Source organism: Ranitomeya imitator, chromosome 3 (assembly GCF_032444005.1).
Source record: "Ranitomeya imitator isolate aRanImi1 chromosome 3, aRanImi1.pri, whole genome shotgun sequence".
Lineage (NCBI taxonomy): Eukaryota > Metazoa > Chordata > Amphibia > Anura > Dendrobatidae > Ranitomeya > Ranitomeya imitator.
In genome coordinates this window covers 244,906,725-244,928,220 of record NC_091284.1, presented here as the reverse complement: position 1 = coordinate 244,928,220, position 21,496 = coordinate 244,906,725, and the positions used below count along the sequence as shown (strand labels likewise).

Sequence of the window (21,496 nt, the reverse complement as noted above, 5' to 3'; positions counted from 1 at the left end):
GTGACTGTAGAAGCCCTGTGCACGTGTGATACAATAGCTCAGTGACTGTAGAAGCCCTGTGCACGTGTGATACAATAGCTCAGTGCTAGCCCTGTGCACGTGTGATACAATAGCTCAGTGACGGTAGAAGCCCTGTGCACGTGTGATACAATAGCTCAGTGCTAGCCCTGTGTACGTGTGATACAATACCTCAGTGACTGTAGAAGCCCTGTGCACGTGTGATACAATAGCTCAGTGCTAGCCCTGTGCACTTGTCATACAATAGCTCAGTGCTAGCCCTGTGCACGTGTGATACAATAGCTCAGTGCTAACCCTGTGCACGTGTGATACAATAGCTCAGTGCTAGCCCTGTGCACGTGTGATACAATAGCTCAGTGCTAGCCCTGTGCACGTGTGATACAATAGCTCAGTGCTAGCCCTGTGCACGTGCGATACAATAGCTCAGTGACGGTAGAAGCCCTGTGCACGTGTGATACAATAGCTCAGTGACTGTAGAAGCCCTGTGCACGTGCGATACAATAGCTCAGTGACGGTAGAAGCCCTGTGCACGTGAGATACAATAGCTCAGTGACGGTAGAAGCCCTGTGCACGTGTGATACAATAGCTCAGTGCTAGCCCTGTGCACGTGTGATACAATAGCTCAGTGCTAGCCCTGTGCACGTGTGATACAATAGCTCAGTGACGGTAGAAGCCCCGTGCACGTGTGATACAATAGCTCAGTGCTAGCCCTGTGCACGTGTGATACAATAGCTCAGTGCTAGCCCTGTGCACGTGTGATACAATAGCTCAGTGACGGTAGAAGCCCTGTGCACGTGTGATACAATAGCTCAGTGCTAGCCCTGTGCACGTGTGATACAATAGCTCAGTGCTAGCCCTGTGCACGTGTGATACAATAGCTCAGTGCTAGCCCTGTGCACGTGTGATACAATAGCTCAGTGCTAGCCCTGTGCACGTGTGATACAATAGCTCAGTGCTAGCCCTGTGCACGTGTGATACAATAGCTCAGTGCTAGCCCTGTGCACGTGTTATACAATAGCTCAGTGCTAGCCCTGTGCACGTGTGATACAATAGCTCAGTGCTAGCCCTGTGCACGTGTGATACAATAGCTCAGTGCTAGCCCTGTGCACGTGTGATACAATAGCTCAGTGCTAGCCCTGTGCACGTGTGATACAATAGCTCAGTGCTAGCCCTGTGCACGTGTGATACAATAGCTCAGTGCTAGCCCTGTGCACGTGTGATACAATAGCTCAGTGCTAGCCCTGTGCACGTGTGATACAATAGCTCAGTGCTAGCCCTGTGCACGTGTGATACAATAGCTCAGTGCTAGCCCTGTGCACCTGTGATACAATAGCTCAGTGCTAGCCCTGTGCACGTGTGATACAATAGCTCAGTGCTAGCCCTGTGCACGTGTGATACAATAGCTCAGTGCTAGCCCTGTGCACGTGTGATACAATAGCTCAGTGCTAGCCCTGTGCACGTGTGATACAATAGCTCAGTGCTAGCCCTGTGCACGTGTGATACAATAGCTCAGTGCTAGCCCTGTGCACGTGTGATACAATAGCTCAGTGCTAGCCCTGTGCACGTGTGATACAATAGCTCAGTGCTAGCCCTGTGCACGTGTGATACAATAGCTCAGTGCTAGCCCTGTGCACGTGTGATACAATAGCTCAGTGCTAGCCCTGTGCACGTGTGATACAATAGCTCAGTGACTGTAGAAGCCCTGTGCACGTGTGATACAATAGCTCAGTGCTAGCCCTGTGCACGTGTGATACAATAGCTCAGTGACGGTAGAAGCCCTGTGCACGTGTGATACAATAGCTCAGTGCTAGCCCTGTGCACGTGTGATACAATAGCTCAGTGCTAACCCTGTGCACGTGTGATACAAAAGCTCAGTGCTAACCCTGTGCACGTGTGATACAATAGCTCAGTGCTAACCCTGTGCACGTGTGATACAATAGCTCAGTGACGGTAGAAGCCCTGTGCACGTGTGATACAATAGCTCAGTGCTAGCCCTGTGCACGTGTGATACAATAGCTCAGTGACGGTAGAAGCCCTGTGCACGTGTGATACAATAGCTCAGTGCTAGCCCTGTGCACGTGTGATACAATAGCTCAGTGCTAACCCTGTGCACGTGTGATACAAAAGCTCAGTGCTAACCCTGTGCACGTGTGATACAATAGGTCAGTGCTAGCCCTGTGCACGTGTGATACAATAGCTCAGTGCTAACCCTGTGCACGTGTGATACAATAGCTCAGTGACGGTAGAAGCCCTGTGCACGTGTGATACAATAGCTCAGTGACGGTAGAAGCCCTGTGCACGTGTGATACAATAGATCAGTGACGGTAGAAGCCCTGTGCACGTGTGATACAATAGCTCAGTGCTAGCCCTGTGCACGTGTGATACAATAGCTCAGTGACGGTAGAAGCCCTGTGCACGTGTGATACAATAGCTCAGTGACGGTAGAAGCCCTGTGCACGTGTGATACAATAGCTCAGTGCTAGCCCTGTGCACGTGTGATACAATAGCTCAGTGCTAACCCTGTGCACGTGTGATACAAAAGCTCAGTGCTAACCCTGTGAACGTGTGATACAATAGCTCAGTGCTAGCCCTGTGCACGTGTGATACAATAGCTCAGTGACTGTAGAAGCCCTGTGCACGTGTGATACAATAGCTCAGTGACTGTAGAAGCCCTGTGCACGTGTGATACAATAGCTCAGTGCTAGCCCTGTGCACGTGTGATACAATAGCTCAGTGACGGTAGAAGCCCTGTGCACGTGTGATACAATAGCTCAGTGCTAGCCCTGTGCACGTGTGATACAATAGCTCAGTGCTAACCCTGTGCACGTGTGATACAAAAGCTCAGTGCTAACCCTGTGAACGTGTGATACAATAGCTCAGTGCTAGCCCTGTGCACGTGTGATACAATAGCTCAGTGACGGTAGAAGCCCTGTGCACGTGTGATACAATAGCTCAGTGACGGTAGAAGCCCTGTGCACGTGTGATACAATAGCTCAGTGACGGTAGAAGCCCTGTGCACGTGTGATACAATAGCTCAGTGCTAGCCCTGTGCACGTGTGATACAATAGCTCAGTGACGGTAGAAGCCCTGTGCACGTGTGATACAATAGCTCAGTGCTAGCCCTGTGCACGTGTGATACAATAGCTCAGTGACTGTAGAAGCCCTGTGCACGTGTGATACAATAGCTCAGTGCTAGCCCTGTGCACTTGTCATACAATAGCTCAGTGCTAGCCCTGTGCACGTGTGATACAATAGCTCAGTGCTAACCCTGTGCACGTGTGATACAATAGCTCAGTGCTAGCCCTGTGCACGTGTGATACAATAGCTCAGTGCTAGCCCTGTGCACGTGTGATACAATAGCTCAGTGCTAGCCCTGTGCACGTGCGATACAATAGCTCAGTGACGGTAGAAGCCCTGTGCACGTGTGATACAATAGCTCAGTGACTGTAGAAGCCCTGTGCACGTGCGATACAATAGCTCAGTGACGGTAGAAGCCCTGTGCACGTGAGATACAATAGCTCAGTGACGGTAGAAGCCCCGTGCACATGTGATACAATAGCTCAGTGACGGTAGAAGCCCCGTGCACGTGTGATACAATAGCTCAGTGACGGTAGAAGCCCTGTGCACGTGTGATACAATAGCTCAGTGACGGTAGAAGCCCTGTGCACGTGTGATACAATAGCTCAGTGATAACCCTGTGCACGTGTGATACAATAGCGCAGTGACGGTAGAAGCCCTGTGCACGTGTGATACAATAGCTCAGTGCTAGCCCTGTGCACGTGTGATACAATAGCTCAGTGACGGTAGAAGCCCTGTGCACGTGTGATACAATAGCTCAGTGCTAGCCCTGTGCACGTGTGATACAATAGCTCAGTGCTAGCCCTGTGCACGTGTGATACAATAGCTCAGTGCTAGCCCTGTGCACGTGTGATACAATAGCTCAGTGCTAGCCCTGTGCACGTGTGATACAATAGCTCAGTGCTAGCCCTGTGCACGTGATACAATAGCTCAGTGCTAGCCCTGTGCACGTGTTATACAATAGCTCAGTGCTAGCCCTGTGCACGTGTTATACAATAGCTCAGTGCTAGCCCTGTGCACGTGTGATACAATAGCTCAGTGCTAGCCCTGTGCACGTGTGATACAATAGCTCAGTGCTAGCCCTGTGCACGTGTGATACAATAGCTCAGTGCTAGCCCTGTGCACGTGTGATACAATAGCTCAGTGCTAGCCCTGTGCACGTGTGATACAATAGCTCAGTGATAACCCTGTGCACGTGTGATACAATAGCGCAGTGACGGTAGAAGCCCTGTGCACGTGTGATACAATAGCTCAGTGCTAGCCCTGTGCACGTGTGATACAATAGCTCAGTGACGGTAGAAGCCCTGTGCACGTGTGATACAATAGCTCAGTGCTAGCCCTGTGCACGTGTGATACAATAGCTCAGTGCTAGCCCTGTGCACGTGTGATACAATAGCTCAGTGCTAGCCCTGTGCACGTGTGATACAATAGCTCAGTGCTAGCCCTGTGCACGTGTGATACAATAGCTCAGTGCTAGCCCTGTGCACGTGATACAATAGCTCAGTGCTAGCCCTGTGCACGTGTTATACAATAGCTCAGTGCTAGCCCTGTGCACGTGTGATACAATAGCTCAGTGCTAGCCCTGTGCACGTGTGATACAATAGCTCAGTGCTAGCCCTGTGCACGTGTGATACAATAGCTCAGTGCTAGCCCTGTGCACGTGTGATACAATAGCTCAGTGCTAGCCCTGTGCACGTGTGATACAATAGCTCAGTGCTAGCCCTGTGCACGTGTGATACAATAGCTCAGTGCTAGCCCTGTGCACCTGTGATACAATAGCTCAGTGACTGTAGAAGCCCTGTGCACGTGTGATACAATAGCTCAGTGCTAGCCCTGTGCACGTGTGATACAATAGCTCAGTGACGGTAGAAGCCCTGTGCACGTGTAATACAATAGCTCAGTGACGGTAGAAGCCCTGTGCACGTGTGATACAATAGCTCAGTGCTAGCCCTGTGCACGTATGATACAATAGCTCAGTGCTAACCCTGTGCACGTGTGATACAAAAGCTCAGTGCTAACCCTGTGCACGTGTGATACAATAGCTCAGTGCTAGCCCTGAGCACGTGTGATACAATAGCTCAGTGCTAGCCCTGTGCACGTGTGATACAATAGCTCAGTGCTAACCCTGTGCACGTGTGATACAATAGCTCAGTGACGGTAGAAGCCCTGTGCACGTGTGATACAATAGCTCAGTGCTAGCCCTGTGCACGTGTGATACAATAGCTCAGTGACGGTAGAAGCCCTGTGCACGTGTGATACAATAGCTCAGTGACGGTAGAAGCCCTGTGCACGTGATACAATAGCTCAGTGCTAGCCCTGTGCACGTGTGATACAATAGCTCAGTGACGGTAGAAGTCCTGTGCACGTGTGATACAATAGATCAGTGACGGTAGAAGCCCTGTGCACGTGTGATACAATAGCTCAGTGCTAGCCCTGTGCACGTGTGATACAATAGCTCAGTGACGGTAGAAGCCCTGTGCACGTGTGATACAATAGCTCAGTGACGGTAGAAGCCCTGTGCACGTGTGATACAATAGCTCAGTGCTAGCCCTGTGCACGTGTGATACAATAGCTCAGTGCTAACCCTGTGCACGTGTGATACAAAAGCTCAGTGCTAACCCTGTGCACGTGTGATACAATAGCTCAGTGCTAGCCCTGTGCACGTGTGATACAATAGCTCAGTGCTAGCCCTGTGCACGTGTGATACAATAGCTCAGTGCTAACCCTGTGCACGTGTGATACAATAGCTCAGTGACGGTAGAAGCCCTGTGCACGTGTGATACAATAGCTCAGTGCTAGCCCTGTGCACGTGTGATACAATAGCTCAGTGACGGTAGAAGCCCTGTGCACGTGTGATACAATAGCTCAGTGCTAGCCCTGTGCACGTGTGATACAATAGCTCAGTGCTAACCCTGTGCACGTGATACAATAGCTCAGTGCTAGCCCTGTGCACGTGTGATAAAATAGCTCAGTGCTAGCCCTGTGCACGTGTGATAAAATAGCTCAGTGCTAGCCCTGTGCACGTGTGATACAATAGCTCAGTGCTAACCCTGTGCACGTGATACAATAGCTCAGTACTAACCCTGTGCACGTGTGATACAATAGCTCAGTGCTAGCCCTGTGCACGTGTGATACAATAGCTCAGTGCTAACCCTGTGCACGTGATACAATAGCTCAGTGCTAGCCCTGTGCACGTGTGATACAATACCTCAGTGACGGTAGAAGCCCTGTGCACGTGTGATACAATACCTCAGTGACGGTAGAAGCCCTGTGCACGTGTGATACAATAGCTCAGTGCTAACCCTGTGCACGTGATACAATAGCTCAGTGCTAGCCCTGTGCACGTGTGATACAATACCTCAGTGACGGTAGAAGTCCTGTGCACGTGTGATACAATAGATCAGTGACGGTAGAAGCCCTGTGCACGTGTGATACAATGGCTCAGTGACGGTAGAAGCCCTGTGCACGTGTGATACAATAGTTCAGTGCTAGCCCTGTGCACGTGTGATACAATAGCTCAGTGCTAACCCTGTGCACGTGATATAATAGCTCAGTGCTAGCCCTGTGCACGTGTGATACAATACCTCAGTGACGGTAGAAGCCCTGTGCACGTGTGATACAATAGCTCAGTGACGGTAGAAGCCCTGTGCACGTGTGATACAATAGCTCAGTGACGGTAGAAGCCCTGTGCACGTGTGATACAATAGCTCAGTGCTAGCCCTGTGCACGTGTGATACAATAGCTCAGTGCTAACCCTGTGCACGTGTGATACAATAGCTCAGTGACGGTAGAAGCCCTGTGCACGTGTGATACAATAGCTCAGTACTAACCCTGTGCACGTGTGATACAAAAGCTCAGTGCTAGCCCTGTGCACGTGTGATACAATAGCTCAGTACTAACCCTGTGCACGTGTGATACAATAGCTCAGTGCTAGCCCTGTGCACGTGTGATACAATAGCTCAGTGCCAACCCTGTGCACGTGTGATACAATAGCTCAGTGCTAGCCCTGTGCACGTGTGATACAATAGCTCAGTGCTAACCCTGTGCACGTGTGATACAATAGCTCAGTGACGGTAGAAGCCCTGTGCACGTGTGATACAATAGCTCAGTGACGGTAGAAGCCCTGTGCACGTGATACAATAGCTCAGTGCTAGCCCTGTGCACGTGTGATACAATAGCTCAGTGACGGTAGAAGTCCTGTGCACGTGTGATACAATAGATCAGTGACGGTAGAAGCCCTGTGCACGTGTGATACAATGGCTCAGTGACGGTAGAAGCCCTGTGCACGTGTGATACAATAGCTCAGTGCTAGCCCTGTGCACGTGTGATACAATAGCTCAGTGACGGTAGAAGCCCCGTGCACGTGTGATACAATAGCTCAGTGACGGTAGAAGCCCTGTGCACGTGTGATACAATAGCTCAGTAACGGTAGAAGCCCCGTGCACGTGTGATACAATAGCTCAGTGACGGTAGAAGCCCTGTGCACGTGTGATACAATAGCTCAGTGACGGTAGAAGCCCTGTGCACGTGTGATACAATAGCTCAGTGACGGTTGAAGCCCTGTGCACGTGATACAATAGCTCAGTGACGGTAGAAGCCCTGTGCACGTGTGATACAATAGCTCAGTGCTAGCCCTGTGCACGTGTGATACAATAGCTCAGTGACGGTTGAAGCCCTGTGCACGTGATACAATAGCTCAGTGACGGTACAATGTATCACTTAATGGGCTCTTTCCTATAGTTATGATAAGCCGTTTTATCTGCTAAGCTCAGCATAACTCCACCCACACCACTGACTGGCAGCTTTCTGCTCACACTGTGCATAGGCAGAAAGCGGCCAGTGTTGGTGGCAGGGTTACACACAGCTTGTGAATATGGAGGACTACCTGGCAGCAGATTTATAAGTCCTTTAATGATAACATCCTGCTGATGAAACTGATTTTATGATAACTACTGCAAGCAGCCAGGTAAGTTGCACATCGTTGGAATCAGTGTCTCAGTCTGTACATCATGCTGCTCTTAGATTATGTGGCAAAAACCTGGTGACATGTTCCCTTTAATACATTTGCAGAAGACCAGTGCACTTGTGATAAAATAACTCCATAATTGCTGACTGGCTAGCATACGTGTAATGAGTGAGCCATGTTTATGATCACGAATGCAAAGGTGGCAGCTGTGTGATGCCAGTGTGGAGGGGAGCGAGAGCTCTGCATGTGGGGTCCTAGTATCCCCTCACCACATCATGGCTACACTACCAGGGACCAGTGCCACGGACAATAGGCCAGAGTGCCGTTATCCAGCGTCAGGAAACCTCAGGGCTTTCCCACAGCACAGTCTCCAGAAATGTCTCCCAGGTGGCCGTCTACTGGCTCTGGCCCAAACCCTCATGCCTGATGGCCCCTCACCACGGACCCTCATACCTGCTGCAGCAGGGGCGCCCCTCACCACGGACCCTCATACCTGCTGCAGCAGGGGCGCCCCTCACCACGGACCCTCATACCTGCTGCAGCAGGGGTTCCCCTCACCACGGACCCTCATACCTGCTGCAGCAGGGGTTCCCCTCACCACGGACCCTCATACCTGCTGCAGCAGGGGTTCCCCTCACCACGGACCCTCATACCTGCTGTAGCAGGGGCGCCCCTCACCACGGACCCTCATACCTGCTGCAGCAGGGGTTCCCCTCACCACGGACCCTCATGCCTGCTGTAGCAGGGGTTCCCCTCACCACGGACCCTCATACCTGCTGTAGCAGGGGCGCCCCTCACCACGGACCCTCATGCCTGCTGCAGCAGGGGTTCCCCTCACCAGGACCCTCATGCCTGCTGTAGCAGGGGTTCCCCTCACCACGGACCCTCATACCTGCTGTAGCAGGGGCGCCCCTCACCACGGACCCTCATGCCTGCTGCAGCAGGGGTTCCCCTCACCACGGACCCTCATACCTGCTGTAGCAGGGGCGCCCCTCACCACGGACCCTCATGCCTGCTGCAGCAGGGGTTCCCCTCACCACGGACCCTCATGCCTGCTGCAGCAGGGGCGCCCCTCACCACGGACCCTCATGCCTGCTGCAGCAGGGGTTCCCCTCACCACGGACCCTCATACCTGATGGCCCCTCACCACGGACCCTCATACCTGCTGTAGCAGGGGCGCCCCTCACCACGGACCCTCATGCCTGATAGCCCCCCTCACCACGGACCCTCATGCCTGATAGCCCCCCTCACCACGGACCCTCATACCTGCTGCAGCAGGGGCGCCCCTCACCACGGACCCTCATGCCTGATAGCCCCCCTCACCACGGACCCTCATGCCTGATAGCCCCCCTCACCACGGACCCTCATACCTGCTGCAGCAGGGGCGCCCCTCACCACGGACCCTCATACCTGCTGCAGCAGGGGTTCCCCTCACCACGGACCCTCATGCCTGCTGCAGCAGGGGTTCCCCTCACCACGGACCCTCATACCTGCTGCAGCAGGGGTTCCCCTCACCACGGACCCTCATGCCTGCTGTAGCAGGGGCGCCCCTCACCACGGACCCTCATGCCTGCTGCAGCAGGGGTTCCCCTCACCACGGACCCTCATGCCTGCTGCAGCAGGGGTTCCCCTCACCACGGACCCTCATACCTGATGGCCCCTCACCACGGACCCTCATACCTGCTGTAGCAGGGGCGCCCCTCACCACGGACCCTCATGCCTGCTAGCCCCCCTCACCACGGACCCTCATGCCTGCTGCAGCAGGGGCGCCCCTCACCACGGACCCTCATGCCTGATAGCCCCCCTCACCACGGACCCTCATGCCTGATAGCCCCCCTCACCACGGACCCTCATGCCTGCTGTAGCAGGGGCCCCTCACCACGGACCCTCATACCTGCTGCAGCAGGGGCGCCCCTCACCTCGGAGGGTCCCAGCAGTTGGACCCCACAGTAAGGCATCCCCTAGCACAGCATGCTGGCCCGTGCACTAGGCAGAGAAGCTCGGAGCAGCACGAGTGGCAGCAGCCGGTTGCGGTGAGCGGCGGACACACACAGCACATACAACGGAAAGTTTCGTACACGTAACGTCTTTGCCGTCGGTGAAGGGGAGGAGGGCGGAGAGTCCGACTGCGAGACCCTGGATCTCGGGTAATCCTTGGAGCGGCTGTACGCGGAGGACATCCTGGCTCCTCACGAGTCCCGCGTGTGTGGTGGCCGCAGGTCCGAGCTCTCCTCACCACACGCACTGCACACGGGCGCTGCAGCCTCCGGCCGGGAGCGCGATGGGAGCGGAGGACGAGCCCGGGACACTGGAATTACAGGCACGTCCGGAGCTCTGCAGGCGCTCAGCATTTTACTGGGGAACCGGAGACTGGAGGAATAACAAACCGAGACATGTAGGCGGCGGGCTCCGCTTATGGACATGTGGGAGGAGCCGTCATTACTGACGAGAAACGTGTCCCTCCAGTGCTGTACGGCCGTATCCACAGGGTGTGAGAACTGCAGCCCCGAGTCCGACCCCATAGGTCACACTGTGTCCGAGCCTCCGTCACCAGACCATGAGGCCAGTCAGCCCCGACCCCACAGGTCACACTGTCCGAGCCTCCGTCACCAGACCATGAGGCCAGTCAGCCCCGACCCCACAGGTCACACTGTGTCCGAGCCTCCGTCACCAGACCATGAGGCCAGTCAGCCCCGACCCCATAGGTCACACTGTGTCCGAGCCTCCGTCACCAGACCATGAGGCCAGTCAGCCCCGACCCCACAGGTCACACTGTGTCCGAGCCTCCGTCACCAGACCATGAGGCCAGTCAGCCCCGACCCCACAGGTCACACTGTGTCCGAGCCTCCGTCACCAGACCATGAGGCCAGTCAGCCCCGACCCCACAGGTCACACTGTGTCCGAGCCTCCATCACCAGACCATGAAGCCAGTCAGCCCCGACCCCACAGGTCACACTGTGTCCGAGCCTCCATCACCAGACCATGAAGCCAGTCAGCCCCGACCCCACAGGTCACACTGTGTCCGAGCCTCCGTCACTAGACCATGAGGCCAGTCAGCCCCGACCCCACAGGCTGCACACTGCATAGGTCACACTGTGTCCGAGCCTCCGTCACTAGACCATGAGGCCAGTCAGCCCTGACCCCACAGGCTGCACACTGCATAGGTCACACTGATTCGAACTCGGCTTCAGGAAAATGGCCGCCGCGATGTCCATCTGCGTACGCGCGGCATCCCGCGGCCATTTTCCTCAGGAAGATGGCCGCGCCCACCGAGAAACCGCTGAATAGCGGCGAGCGCGCTCTTTTTCTACAGCTGCGCAGTGCATTCGGCACTTGCTCATGCGAGAAGCACTACGCCACCAACGGGAACATAAGCAAGATGTGGGGGAGAAACAGCGCTGTGACCACGCCCATCTGACCTGACCAGCCTGATTGACAGGCGAAAAAGGCCACTTTTGTAAGGTATTTCGGCAGCATAGGTAGGGAATCAGGGGACAAAAAATACCCTATTGTAAAGCACAGCTCAGGCCCTATTTAACGGTATTTTTATCTCCTACTGAAAAAACGGGGTGACAGGTTCCCTTTAATGACCGGGCCAATTTTTACAATTCTGACCACTGTCCCTTTATGAGGTTATAACTCTGTAACGCTTCAACGGATCCTGATGATTCTGACATTGTTTTCTTGTGACATATTGTACTTCATGATAGTGGTAACATTTCTTCGATAAGACTTGCGTTTATTTGTGAAAAAAAGGAAATTTGGCGAAAATTTAGCAATTTTCCAACTTTGAATTTTTATTCCCTTATATCAAAGAGATATGTTACACAAAATACTTAATAAGTAACATTTCCCACATGTCTACTTTACATCAACACAATTTTGGAATTAAAATTTTTTTTGTTAGGGAGTTATAAGGGTTAAAAGTTGACCAGCAGTTTCTCATTTTTACAACACCATTTTTTTAGGGACCACATCTCATTTGAAGTCATTTTGAGGGGTCTATATGATAGAAAATAACCAAGTGTGACACCATTCTAAAAACTGCACCCCTCAAGGTGCTCAAAACCACATTCAAGAAGTTTATTAACTCTTCAGATGTTTCACAGGAATTTTTAGAATGTTTAAAAAAAAATGAACATTTAACTTTTTTCCACGCAAAATTTAATTCAGCTCCAATTTGATTTATTTTACCAAGGGTAACAGGAGAAAATGGACCACAAAAGTTGTGGTCCAATTTGTCCTGAGTACACCGATAACCCATATGTGGGGGTAAACCACTGTTTGGGTGCAGCATAGCAGAGCTCGGAAGGGAAGGAGCGCCGTTTGAACTTTCAATGCAAAATTGACTGAAGATCTTATCTAGATGTGTTGTGAGAGCTTTGAACCCCCAAGTGTTTCACTACAGTTAATATAAAAATTCATTTTTTTTCTTCAAAAATGGTTTTTTAGCCCCCCAAGTTTTTATTTTCCCAAGGGTAACAAGAGAAATTGTACCCCAATACTTGTTGTCCAATTTGTCCTGAGTACGCTGATACCCCATATGTGGGGGGGAAACCACCGTTTGGGCGCATGGCAGAGCTCGGAAGGGAAGGAGCGCCATTTGGAATGCAGACTTAGATGGATTTGTCTGCAGGCGTCACGTTGCATTTGCAGAGCCCCTGATGTACCTAAACAGTAGAAACCCCCACAAGTGACCCCATATTGGAACCTAGAACCCCAAGGAACTTATCTAGATGTGTTGTGAGAGCTTTGAACCCCCAAATATTTCACTACAGCTTATAACGCAGAGCCTTGAAAATAAAAAATCATTTTTTCCTACAAAAATGTTTTTTTTTAGCCCCCCAATTTTTATTTTCTCAAGGTTAACAAGAGAAATTGGACCCCAGAATTTGTTGTCCAATTTGTCCTGAGTACGCTGATACCCCATATGTTGGGGTAAACCCCTGTTTGGGTGCACGGGGGAGCTCGGAAGGAAGGGAACACTTTTACTTTTTAAGCACAGAATTGGCTGGAATTGAGATCGGACGCCATGTCACGTTTGGAGAGCCCCTGATGTGCCTAAACAGTGGAAACCCCCAATTCTAACTTAAACCCTAGCCCCAACCATAGCCCTAACCCTAGCCCTAATCCTAGCCCTAATCCTAACCCTAGCCCTAACTTTAACCCTAGCCCTAACCCTAATGGGAAAATGGAAATAAATACATTTTTTTCTATTATTTTTCACTGTCACCCCAAAATTCGAGTATGAGCTGCGGCCACTGGCATCAGTGGCTTATCTATAGCATTCTGTAATGCTGTAGATAAGCCCCCAATGTACCCTGAATGATAAGAAAAAAAGAGTTAGATTATACTCACCCAGGGGCGGTCCCAGTTCGGGTCGGGTCCGATGGGTGTCGCGGTCTGGGACTGGTGCCTCCCATCTTCATGCAATGACGTCCTCTTCTTCCTGCTGCGGCTCCTGCGCAGACGTACTTTGTCTGCTCTTTTGAGGGCAGAGCAAAGTACTGCAGTGCACGGGCGCCGGGAAAGGTCAGAGAGGCCCGGCGCCTGCGCACTGCAATACTTTGCTTTGCCCTCAGCAGGACAGTCAAAGTACAGTGCCTACAAGTAGTATTCAACCCCCTGCATATTTAGCAGGTTTAATAAGATGCAAATAAGTTAGAGCCTTCAAACTTCAAACAAGAGCAGGATTTATTAACAGATGCATAAATCTTACAAACCAAAAAGTTTTGTTGCTCAGTTAAATTTTTATAAATTTTAAACATAAAAGTGTGGGTCAATTATTATTCAACCCCTAGGTTTAATATTTTGTGGAATAACCTTTGTTTGCAATTACAGCTAATAATCGTCTTTTATAAGACCTGATCAGGCCGGCACAGGTCTCTGGAGTTATCTTGGCCCACTCCTCCATGCAGATCTTCTCCAAGTTATCTAGGTTCTTTGGGTGTCTCATGTGGACTTTAATCTTGAGCTCCTTCCACAAGTTTTCAATTGGGTTAAGGTCAGGAGACTGACTAGGCCACTGCAACACCTTGATTTTTTGCCTCTTGAACCAGGCCTTGGTTTTCTTGGCTGTGTGCTTTGGGTCGTTGTCTTGTTGGAAGATGAAATGATGACCCATCTTAAGATCCTTGATGGAGGAGCGGAGGTTCTTGGCCAAAATCTCCAGGTAGGCCATGCTAATCCTCTTCCCATGGATGCGGACCAGATGGCCAGGCCCCTTGGCTGAGAAACAGCCCCACAGCATGATGCTGCCACCACCATGCTTGACTGTAGGGATGGTATTCTTGGGGTCGTATGCAGTGTCATCCAGTCTCCAAACGTCACGTGTGTGGTTGGCACCAAAGATCTCGATCTTGGTCTCATCAGACCAGGGAACCTTGAACCAGTCAGTCTCAGAGTCCTCCAAGTGATCATGAGCAAACTGTAGACGAGCCTTGACATGACGCTTTGAAAGTAAAGGTACCTTACGGGCTCGTCTGGAACGGAGACCATTGCGGTGGAGTACATTACTTATGGTATTGACTGAAACCAATGTCCCCACTGCCATGAGATCTTCCCGAAGCTCCTTCCTTGTTGTCCTTGGGTTAGCCTTGACTCTTCGGACAAGCCTGGCCTCGGCACGGGAGGAAACTTTCAAAGGCTGTCCAGGCCGTGGAAGGCTAACAGTAGTTCCATAAGCCTCCCACTTCCGGATGATGCTCCCAACAGTGGAGACAGGTAGGCCCAACTCCTTGGAAAGGGTTTTGTACCCCTTGCCAGCCTTGTGACCCTCCACGATCTTGTCTCTGATGGCCTTGGAATGCTCCTTTGTCTTTCCCATGTTGACCATGTATGAGTGCTGTTCACAAGTTTGGGGAGGGTCTTAAATAGTCAGAAAAGGCTGGAAAAAGAGATAATTAATCCAAACATGTGAAGCTCATTGTTCTTTGTGCCTGAACTACTTCTTAATACTTTAGGGGAACCAAACAGAATTCTGGTGGGTTGAGGGGTTGAATAATAAATGACCCTCAGAAAAGACTTTTCACAAAAAAAAGAAAAGAAATAACATTCTTTTTTGCTGCAGTGCATTTCACACTTCCAGGCTGATCTACAGTCCAAATGTCACAATGCCAAGTTAATTCCAAATGTATAAACCTGCTAAATCTGCAGGGGTTTGAATACTACTTGTAGGCACTGTATGCCTGCGCAGCAGCCGCGGCAGGGAGAAAAGAAGAGGACGTCATCACATGAAGATGGGAGGCGCCAGACCCAGATCGCGACACCTATTGGACCCAATCCGGGACCGCCCCTGGGGGAGTATAATCTAACTCGTTTTTCTTATCTTTCAGGGTACATCGGGGGCTTATCTACAGCATTACAGAATGCTGTAGATAAGCCCCTGATGCCGGTGGCTGCAGCTCATTCTCGAATTTTGGGGTGACAGACTCCCTTTAAAGATGGATTCCGAGAAGGTGTCCTCCATCCTCAACTGGCCATGACCCCTCGTGGTGAAGGCCATCCAAAGATTCCTTGGTTTTGCAAACTATTACAGGCAGTTTGTGCCCCACTTCTCATTGACCATGCACCTCTCGTCACTTATCCGCATCTCAGCTGATCCCAGTGTTTGGTCTTCGGAGGCCGAGGACGCCTTTTTGACTCTGAAGCAAGCTTTCCCACAAGCACTAATAGACCATTCATCTTTGAGGTGGATGCCTCCTCCACAGGGGCCGGGGCTGTGCTCTCACAGAGGTCATCATCTGGTCGTTTGATCACTTGCGGATTCTTCTCCAAGGCATTTTCTACTTCGGAACGCAACTATTCCATCGGTAACAGAGAACTACTGGCCATCAAGTTAGCGTTGGAGGAGTGGCGGTATCTTCTGGAAGGCGCTGTACTCCGCTTCATAATTTTCACCAACCACAAGAATCTTGCTTATAGTCAGTCAGCCCAAAGACTTAACCTCGGCAAGCTTGCTCGTCACTGTTTTTCGCTCGTTTTTCTTTTGAACTTCACTTCCGACCTGGCGAAAAGAACGTTAAGGCTGATAATAATAATAATCTTTATATAGCGCCAACATATTCTGCAGCTCTTTACAGCTTAACAGTTTCAAACACAACAGTCATAAGTAACAACATTAGCAATACAATAATTAAAGCAAAATAAGACGACCCTGCTCGTGAGAGCTTACAATCTACAATGAGGTGGGGGAGATACAAAGCACAGGTGTGTATTTACAATTATGTATTTACAATGATGGTCCAGCCATCTTCAGGGGGTGGGGGATAGATGGAGATAGTGAATGGGCTACACACAGAAACATAAATTGACTTTGAACGTGGTAGGCCGCTCCGAACAAATGTGTTTTGAGGGAGCGCCTAAAACTATGCAAATTGTGGATGGTCCTAATATCTTGGGGTAGAGCATTCCAGAGGATTGGCGCAGCATGGGAGAAGTCTTGGAGTCAGGAGTGGGAGGTACGGATTAGTGCAGAGGTTAATCGAAAGTCGTTTGCAGAGGTCGGTTAGGCCGATAGACCGAAATGAGGGAGGAGATGTAAGGAGGTGCCACACTGTGGAGAGCTTTGTGAGTGAGAGCAAGTACTTTGAATTGTATCCTGTAATGATAGGACATAAGCAGGAATTTAAAACATAACTTTTAATTTGTTTATATAAGAAAAAAAAGGTGATGCAAAATACTGTCACCAAGAAGAATATCATAAAAAAGTACTACATGATGTGACTTGTTAAAAAATACACCATATCTAAGTTAGTACTCCTAAGGATTTAGTGAAAGGGACACTAGCAATGGCCCAGTGTACTGTCACTCAACCCAAGGTACCTTATTTAATAGTGGTGATGCGCACATACAACCGCACTTGTCAAGTGCCAAAACAAATAAATAGGTAACCTTGGTTGCATAAATATCAGCAGGTATCACAAAAGAGAGGGGTAAGGTCAAAATGGTAAGAAAAGTAAACAATTGTATACCGTAAATATTGGAACAATCTCACCAATTGCCAAGGACAGGTATGGTGGAGCCAAAACTTGCTGGAGTAGAAAAATCCATCATGCCACAGTGTCGGGAGACAATGCCCTGTCAATCCCTAAGGGGCTATCAATAATGCTGAATCCCCCAGCTCCCGCCCTTACAAGGGCAGTCCACATCTACACCTAAAATGTAACATTCCCTGCACTCTCCCTATATTGGTGTCCCAACGCGTTTCTTTCAAGCTGGATCATCAGGGGACTAGCTTGCATGGGAGGTAAAGTGCTTAGGTGCTACATGGAAAGACATAGAGACCTGCCACCCTCTATGCTACACTGCAGAGAGTGGGCGGAATGATCAGTTCCCCTTCAATGGTGTGCTAAAGGGCATAGACAGCCTATCACCTACTACACATGAATCATGTGATAGGTTTAATTACACAGATGGTATATACAGTGGGGTAAAAAAGTATTTAGTCAGTCAGCAATAGTGCAAGTTCCACCACTTAAAAAGATGAGAGGCGTCTGTAATTTACATCATAGGTAGACCTCAACTATGGGAGACAAACTGAGAAAAAAAAATCCAGAAAATCACATTGTCTGTTTTTTTATCATTTTATTTGCATATTATGGTGGAAAATAAGTATTTGGTCAGAAACAAACAATCAAGATTTCTGGCTCTCACAGACCTGTAACTTCTTCTTTAAGAGTCTCCTCTTTCCTCCACTCATTACCTGTAGTAATGGCACCTGTTTAAACTTGTTATCAGTATAAAAAGACACCTGTGCACACCCTCAAACAGTCTGACTCCAAACTCCACTATGGTGAAGACCAAAGAGCTGTCAAAGGACACCAGAAACAAAATTGTAGCCCTGCACCAGGCTGGGAAGACTGAATCTGCAATAGCCAACCAGCTTGGAGTGAAGAAATCAACAGTGGGAGCAATAATTAGAAAATGGAAGACATACAAGACCACTGATAATCTCCCTCGATCTGGGGCTCCATGCAAAATCCCACCCCGTGGGGTCAGAATGATCACAAGAATGGTGAGCAAAAATCCCAGAACCACGCGGGGGGACCTAGTGAATGAACTGCAGAGAGCTGGGACCAATGTAACAAGGCCTACCATAAGTAACACACTACGCCACCATGGACTCAGATCCTGCAGTGCCAGACGTGTCCCACTGCTTAAGCCAGTACATGTCCGGGCCCGTCTGAAGTTTGCTAGAGAGCATTTGGATGATCCAGAGGAGTTTTGGGAGAATGTCCTATGGTCTGTTGAAACCAAACTGGAACTGTTTGGTAGAAACACAACTTGTCGTGTTTGGAGGAAAAACAATACTGAGTTGCATCCATCAAACACCATACCTACTGTAAAGCATGGTGGTGGAAACATCATGCTTTGGGCTGTTTCTCTGCAAAGGGGCCAGGACGACTGATCCGGGTACATGAAAGAATGAATGGGGCCATGTGTCGTGAGATTTTGAGTGCAAACCTCCTTCCATCAGCAAGGGCATTGAAGATGAAACGTGGCTGAGTCTTACAACATGACAATGATCCAAAGCACACCGCCAGGGCAACAAAGGAGTGGCTTCGTAAGAAGCATTTCAAGGTCCTGGAGTGGCCTAGCCAGTCTCCAGATCTCAACCCTATAGAAAACCTTTGGAGGGAGTTGAAAGTCCGTGTTGCCAAGCGAAAAGCCAAAAACATCACTGCTTTAGAGGAGATCTGCATGGAGGAATGGGCCAACATACCAACAACAGTGTGTGGCAATCTTGTGAAGACTTACAGAAAACGTTTGACCTCTGTCATTGCCAACAAAGGATATATTACAAAGTATTGAGATGAAATTTTGTTTCTGACCAAATACTTATTTTCCACCATAATATGCAAATAAAATGATAAAAAAACAGACAATGTGATTTTCTGGATTTTTTTTTCTCAGTTTGTCTCCCATAGTTGAGGTCTACCTATGATGTAAATTACAGACGTCTCTCATCTTTTTAAGTGGTGGAACTTGCACTATTGCTGACTGACTAAATACTTTTTTGCTCCACTGTACGGGTTTACAATGAATGAAACGCACTCTGAAGGATTTACCAAAAATTGAAAAACATGCCGTAATATATTGTGCCCCATAATGCATTGAAAATACCTGTTTGATCTTTTATATCGAACTGATAAACGCCATGAGTCCATTGTGAAGCCGCGAGGACAACAACTTCCAGTAGCGACCGGAAGTTGATGTTGCTTAGACAACGGGACGCAAACAAGACGTCACATGAAAAAGGTATCAGCGTATCTATGTGAGTATCCGCCAGTGGGCGGTAAAGAATAACGGGCTGCTATGGTATGACTAAAAACAGCCAGACTAGAATAATTATGCTAACATATCAAGATATTTGATTTAAGGAAAAAATGCCCATATACCATAATCTTGCGCATGCGAACAAATGAATAACAGAAGACGAAGGATCAGCATCTCTATAGGTGCGCACGCCAATGGGCGGTCAAGCATCACCGGGTTAATATGGTGTAACTTAAAAATAGCCTGACTAAAATACAGCGCTTGCGCTAACAGACCAGGGCATTCCACTTATCCCACAAACGCCCGTATCCAACAGCACACGCGCGCATGTGAAAAAGACTATTTAACCGTATATATCACAACATATAGAGAGCCTCATTAAATCTCCACACGATGCTAAATGGTGCTCAAGGTGTGGAGAAATACCATAACCATCTGGATTAAACAATTTATTGTAACAAATATGCCCCATATTATGTTAATATAGTTGAGGCATAGTGATATCAGTCAATAAAAATGCAAATCCCAAAAAGGTGACAACAAGAAAAGGATTTATGGAAAGGCACACTATTATGTGTGAGCTGAAAACTGGATATCACCAGAGAAGGTTCAAACAGAGACATTAAATAAAGCATCCATAATTAATTTGATCATTAAGACCGTGAAGTGAAACAGTGTTCAGATAAAAAATCCATTTGGCCTCCTTCTGTAACAGCAACTGGTCCCAATTACCCCCCTCCCCCCCCCCCCCCCCCGAATGGGTGCAGAGACTTTTTCTATATATAGTATATATATGGTATATCTCGATTTTTCCAAAGCGTTTGATACCGTGCCGCACAAGAGGTTGGTACACAAAATGAGAATGCTTGGTCTGGGGGAAATTGTGTGTAAATGGGTTAGTAACTGGCTTAGTGATAGAAAGCAGAGGGTGGTTATAAATGGTATAGTCTCTAACTGGGTCGCTGTGACCAGTGGGGTACCGCAGGGGTCAGTATTGGGACCTGTTCTCTTCAACATATTCATTAATGATCTGGTAGAAGGTTTACACAGTAAAATATCGATATTTGCAGATGATACAAAACTATGTAAAGCAGTTAATACAAGAGAAGATAGTATTCTGCTACAGATGGATCTGGATAAGTTGGAAACTTGGGCTGAAAGGTGGCAGATGAGGTTTAACAATGATAAATGTAAGGTTATACACATGGGAAGAAGGAATCAATGTCACCATTACACACTGAATGGGAAACCACTGGGTAAATCTGACAGGGAGAAGGACTTGGGGATCCTAGTTAATGATAAACTTACCTGGAGCAGCCAGTGCCAGGCAGCAGCTGCCAAAGCAAACAGGATCATGGGGTGCATTAAAAGAGGTCTGGATACACATGATGAGAGCATTATACTGCCTCTGTACAAATCCCTAGTTAGACCGCACATGGAGTACTGTGTCCAGTTTTGGGCACCGGTGCTCAGGAAGGATATAATGGAACTAGAGAGAGTACAAAGGAGGGCAACAAAATTAATAAAGGGGATGGGAGAACTACAATACCCAGATAGATTAGCGAAATTAGGATTATTTAGTCTAGAAAAAAGACGACTGAGGGGCGATCTAATAACCATGTATAAGTATATAAGGGGACAATACAAATATCTCGCTGAGGATCTGTTTATACCAAGGAAGGTGACGGGCACAAGGGGGCATTCTTTTCGTCTGGAGGAGAGAAGGTTTTTCCACCAACATAGAAGAGGATTCTTTACTGTTAGGGCAGTGAGAATCTGGAATTGCTTGCCTGAGGAGGTGGTGATGGCGAACTCAGTCGAGGGGTTCAAGAGAGGCCTGGATGTCTTCCTGGAGCAGAACAATATTGTATCATACAATTAGGTTCTGTAGAAGGACGTAGATCTGGGGATTTATTATGATGGAATATAGGCTGAACTGGATGGACAAATGTCTTTTTTCGGCCTTACTAACTATGTTACTATGTTATGTTACTATCGCTACAAAGCGTTGATTTTTTACTTGTCCATTGAGCAGATGGTTAACATGTCAAGACACCGGTGTGTCCCTATTGTGTTCAACATCCCCAACATGCTCACCAATTCTCTTATTGAATTCTCTGACTATCTTACCTATGTATTCCATGCCACAGGTACATG

The 21,496-nt window shown here is 49.1% G+C and overlaps 1 protein-coding gene across 2 annotated transcripts in view; it reads right to left on the bottom strand.

The window, feature by feature from the left end:
• Nucleotides 1-21,496, bottom strand: part of LOC138669650 (protein phosphatase 1 regulatory subunit 12B-like) — a 110,160-nt gene that overhangs the window by 72,452 nt on the left and 16,212 nt on the right. The window contains exon 1 of one of the 2 annotated variants that reach the window (XM_069756309.1): nucleotides 10,141-10,435. The exons of the other annotated variant lie outside the window; for it this stretch is intronic. Within the exon in view, the coding sequence (XP_069612410.1) occupies nucleotides 10,141-10,242 (102 nt within the window). The 5' untranslated portion in view covers nucleotides 10,243-10,435. Of the gene's footprint in view, nucleotides 1-10,140; nucleotides 10,436-21,496 lie in introns of those variants that run through there. 2 annotated transcript variants of the gene reach the window in all.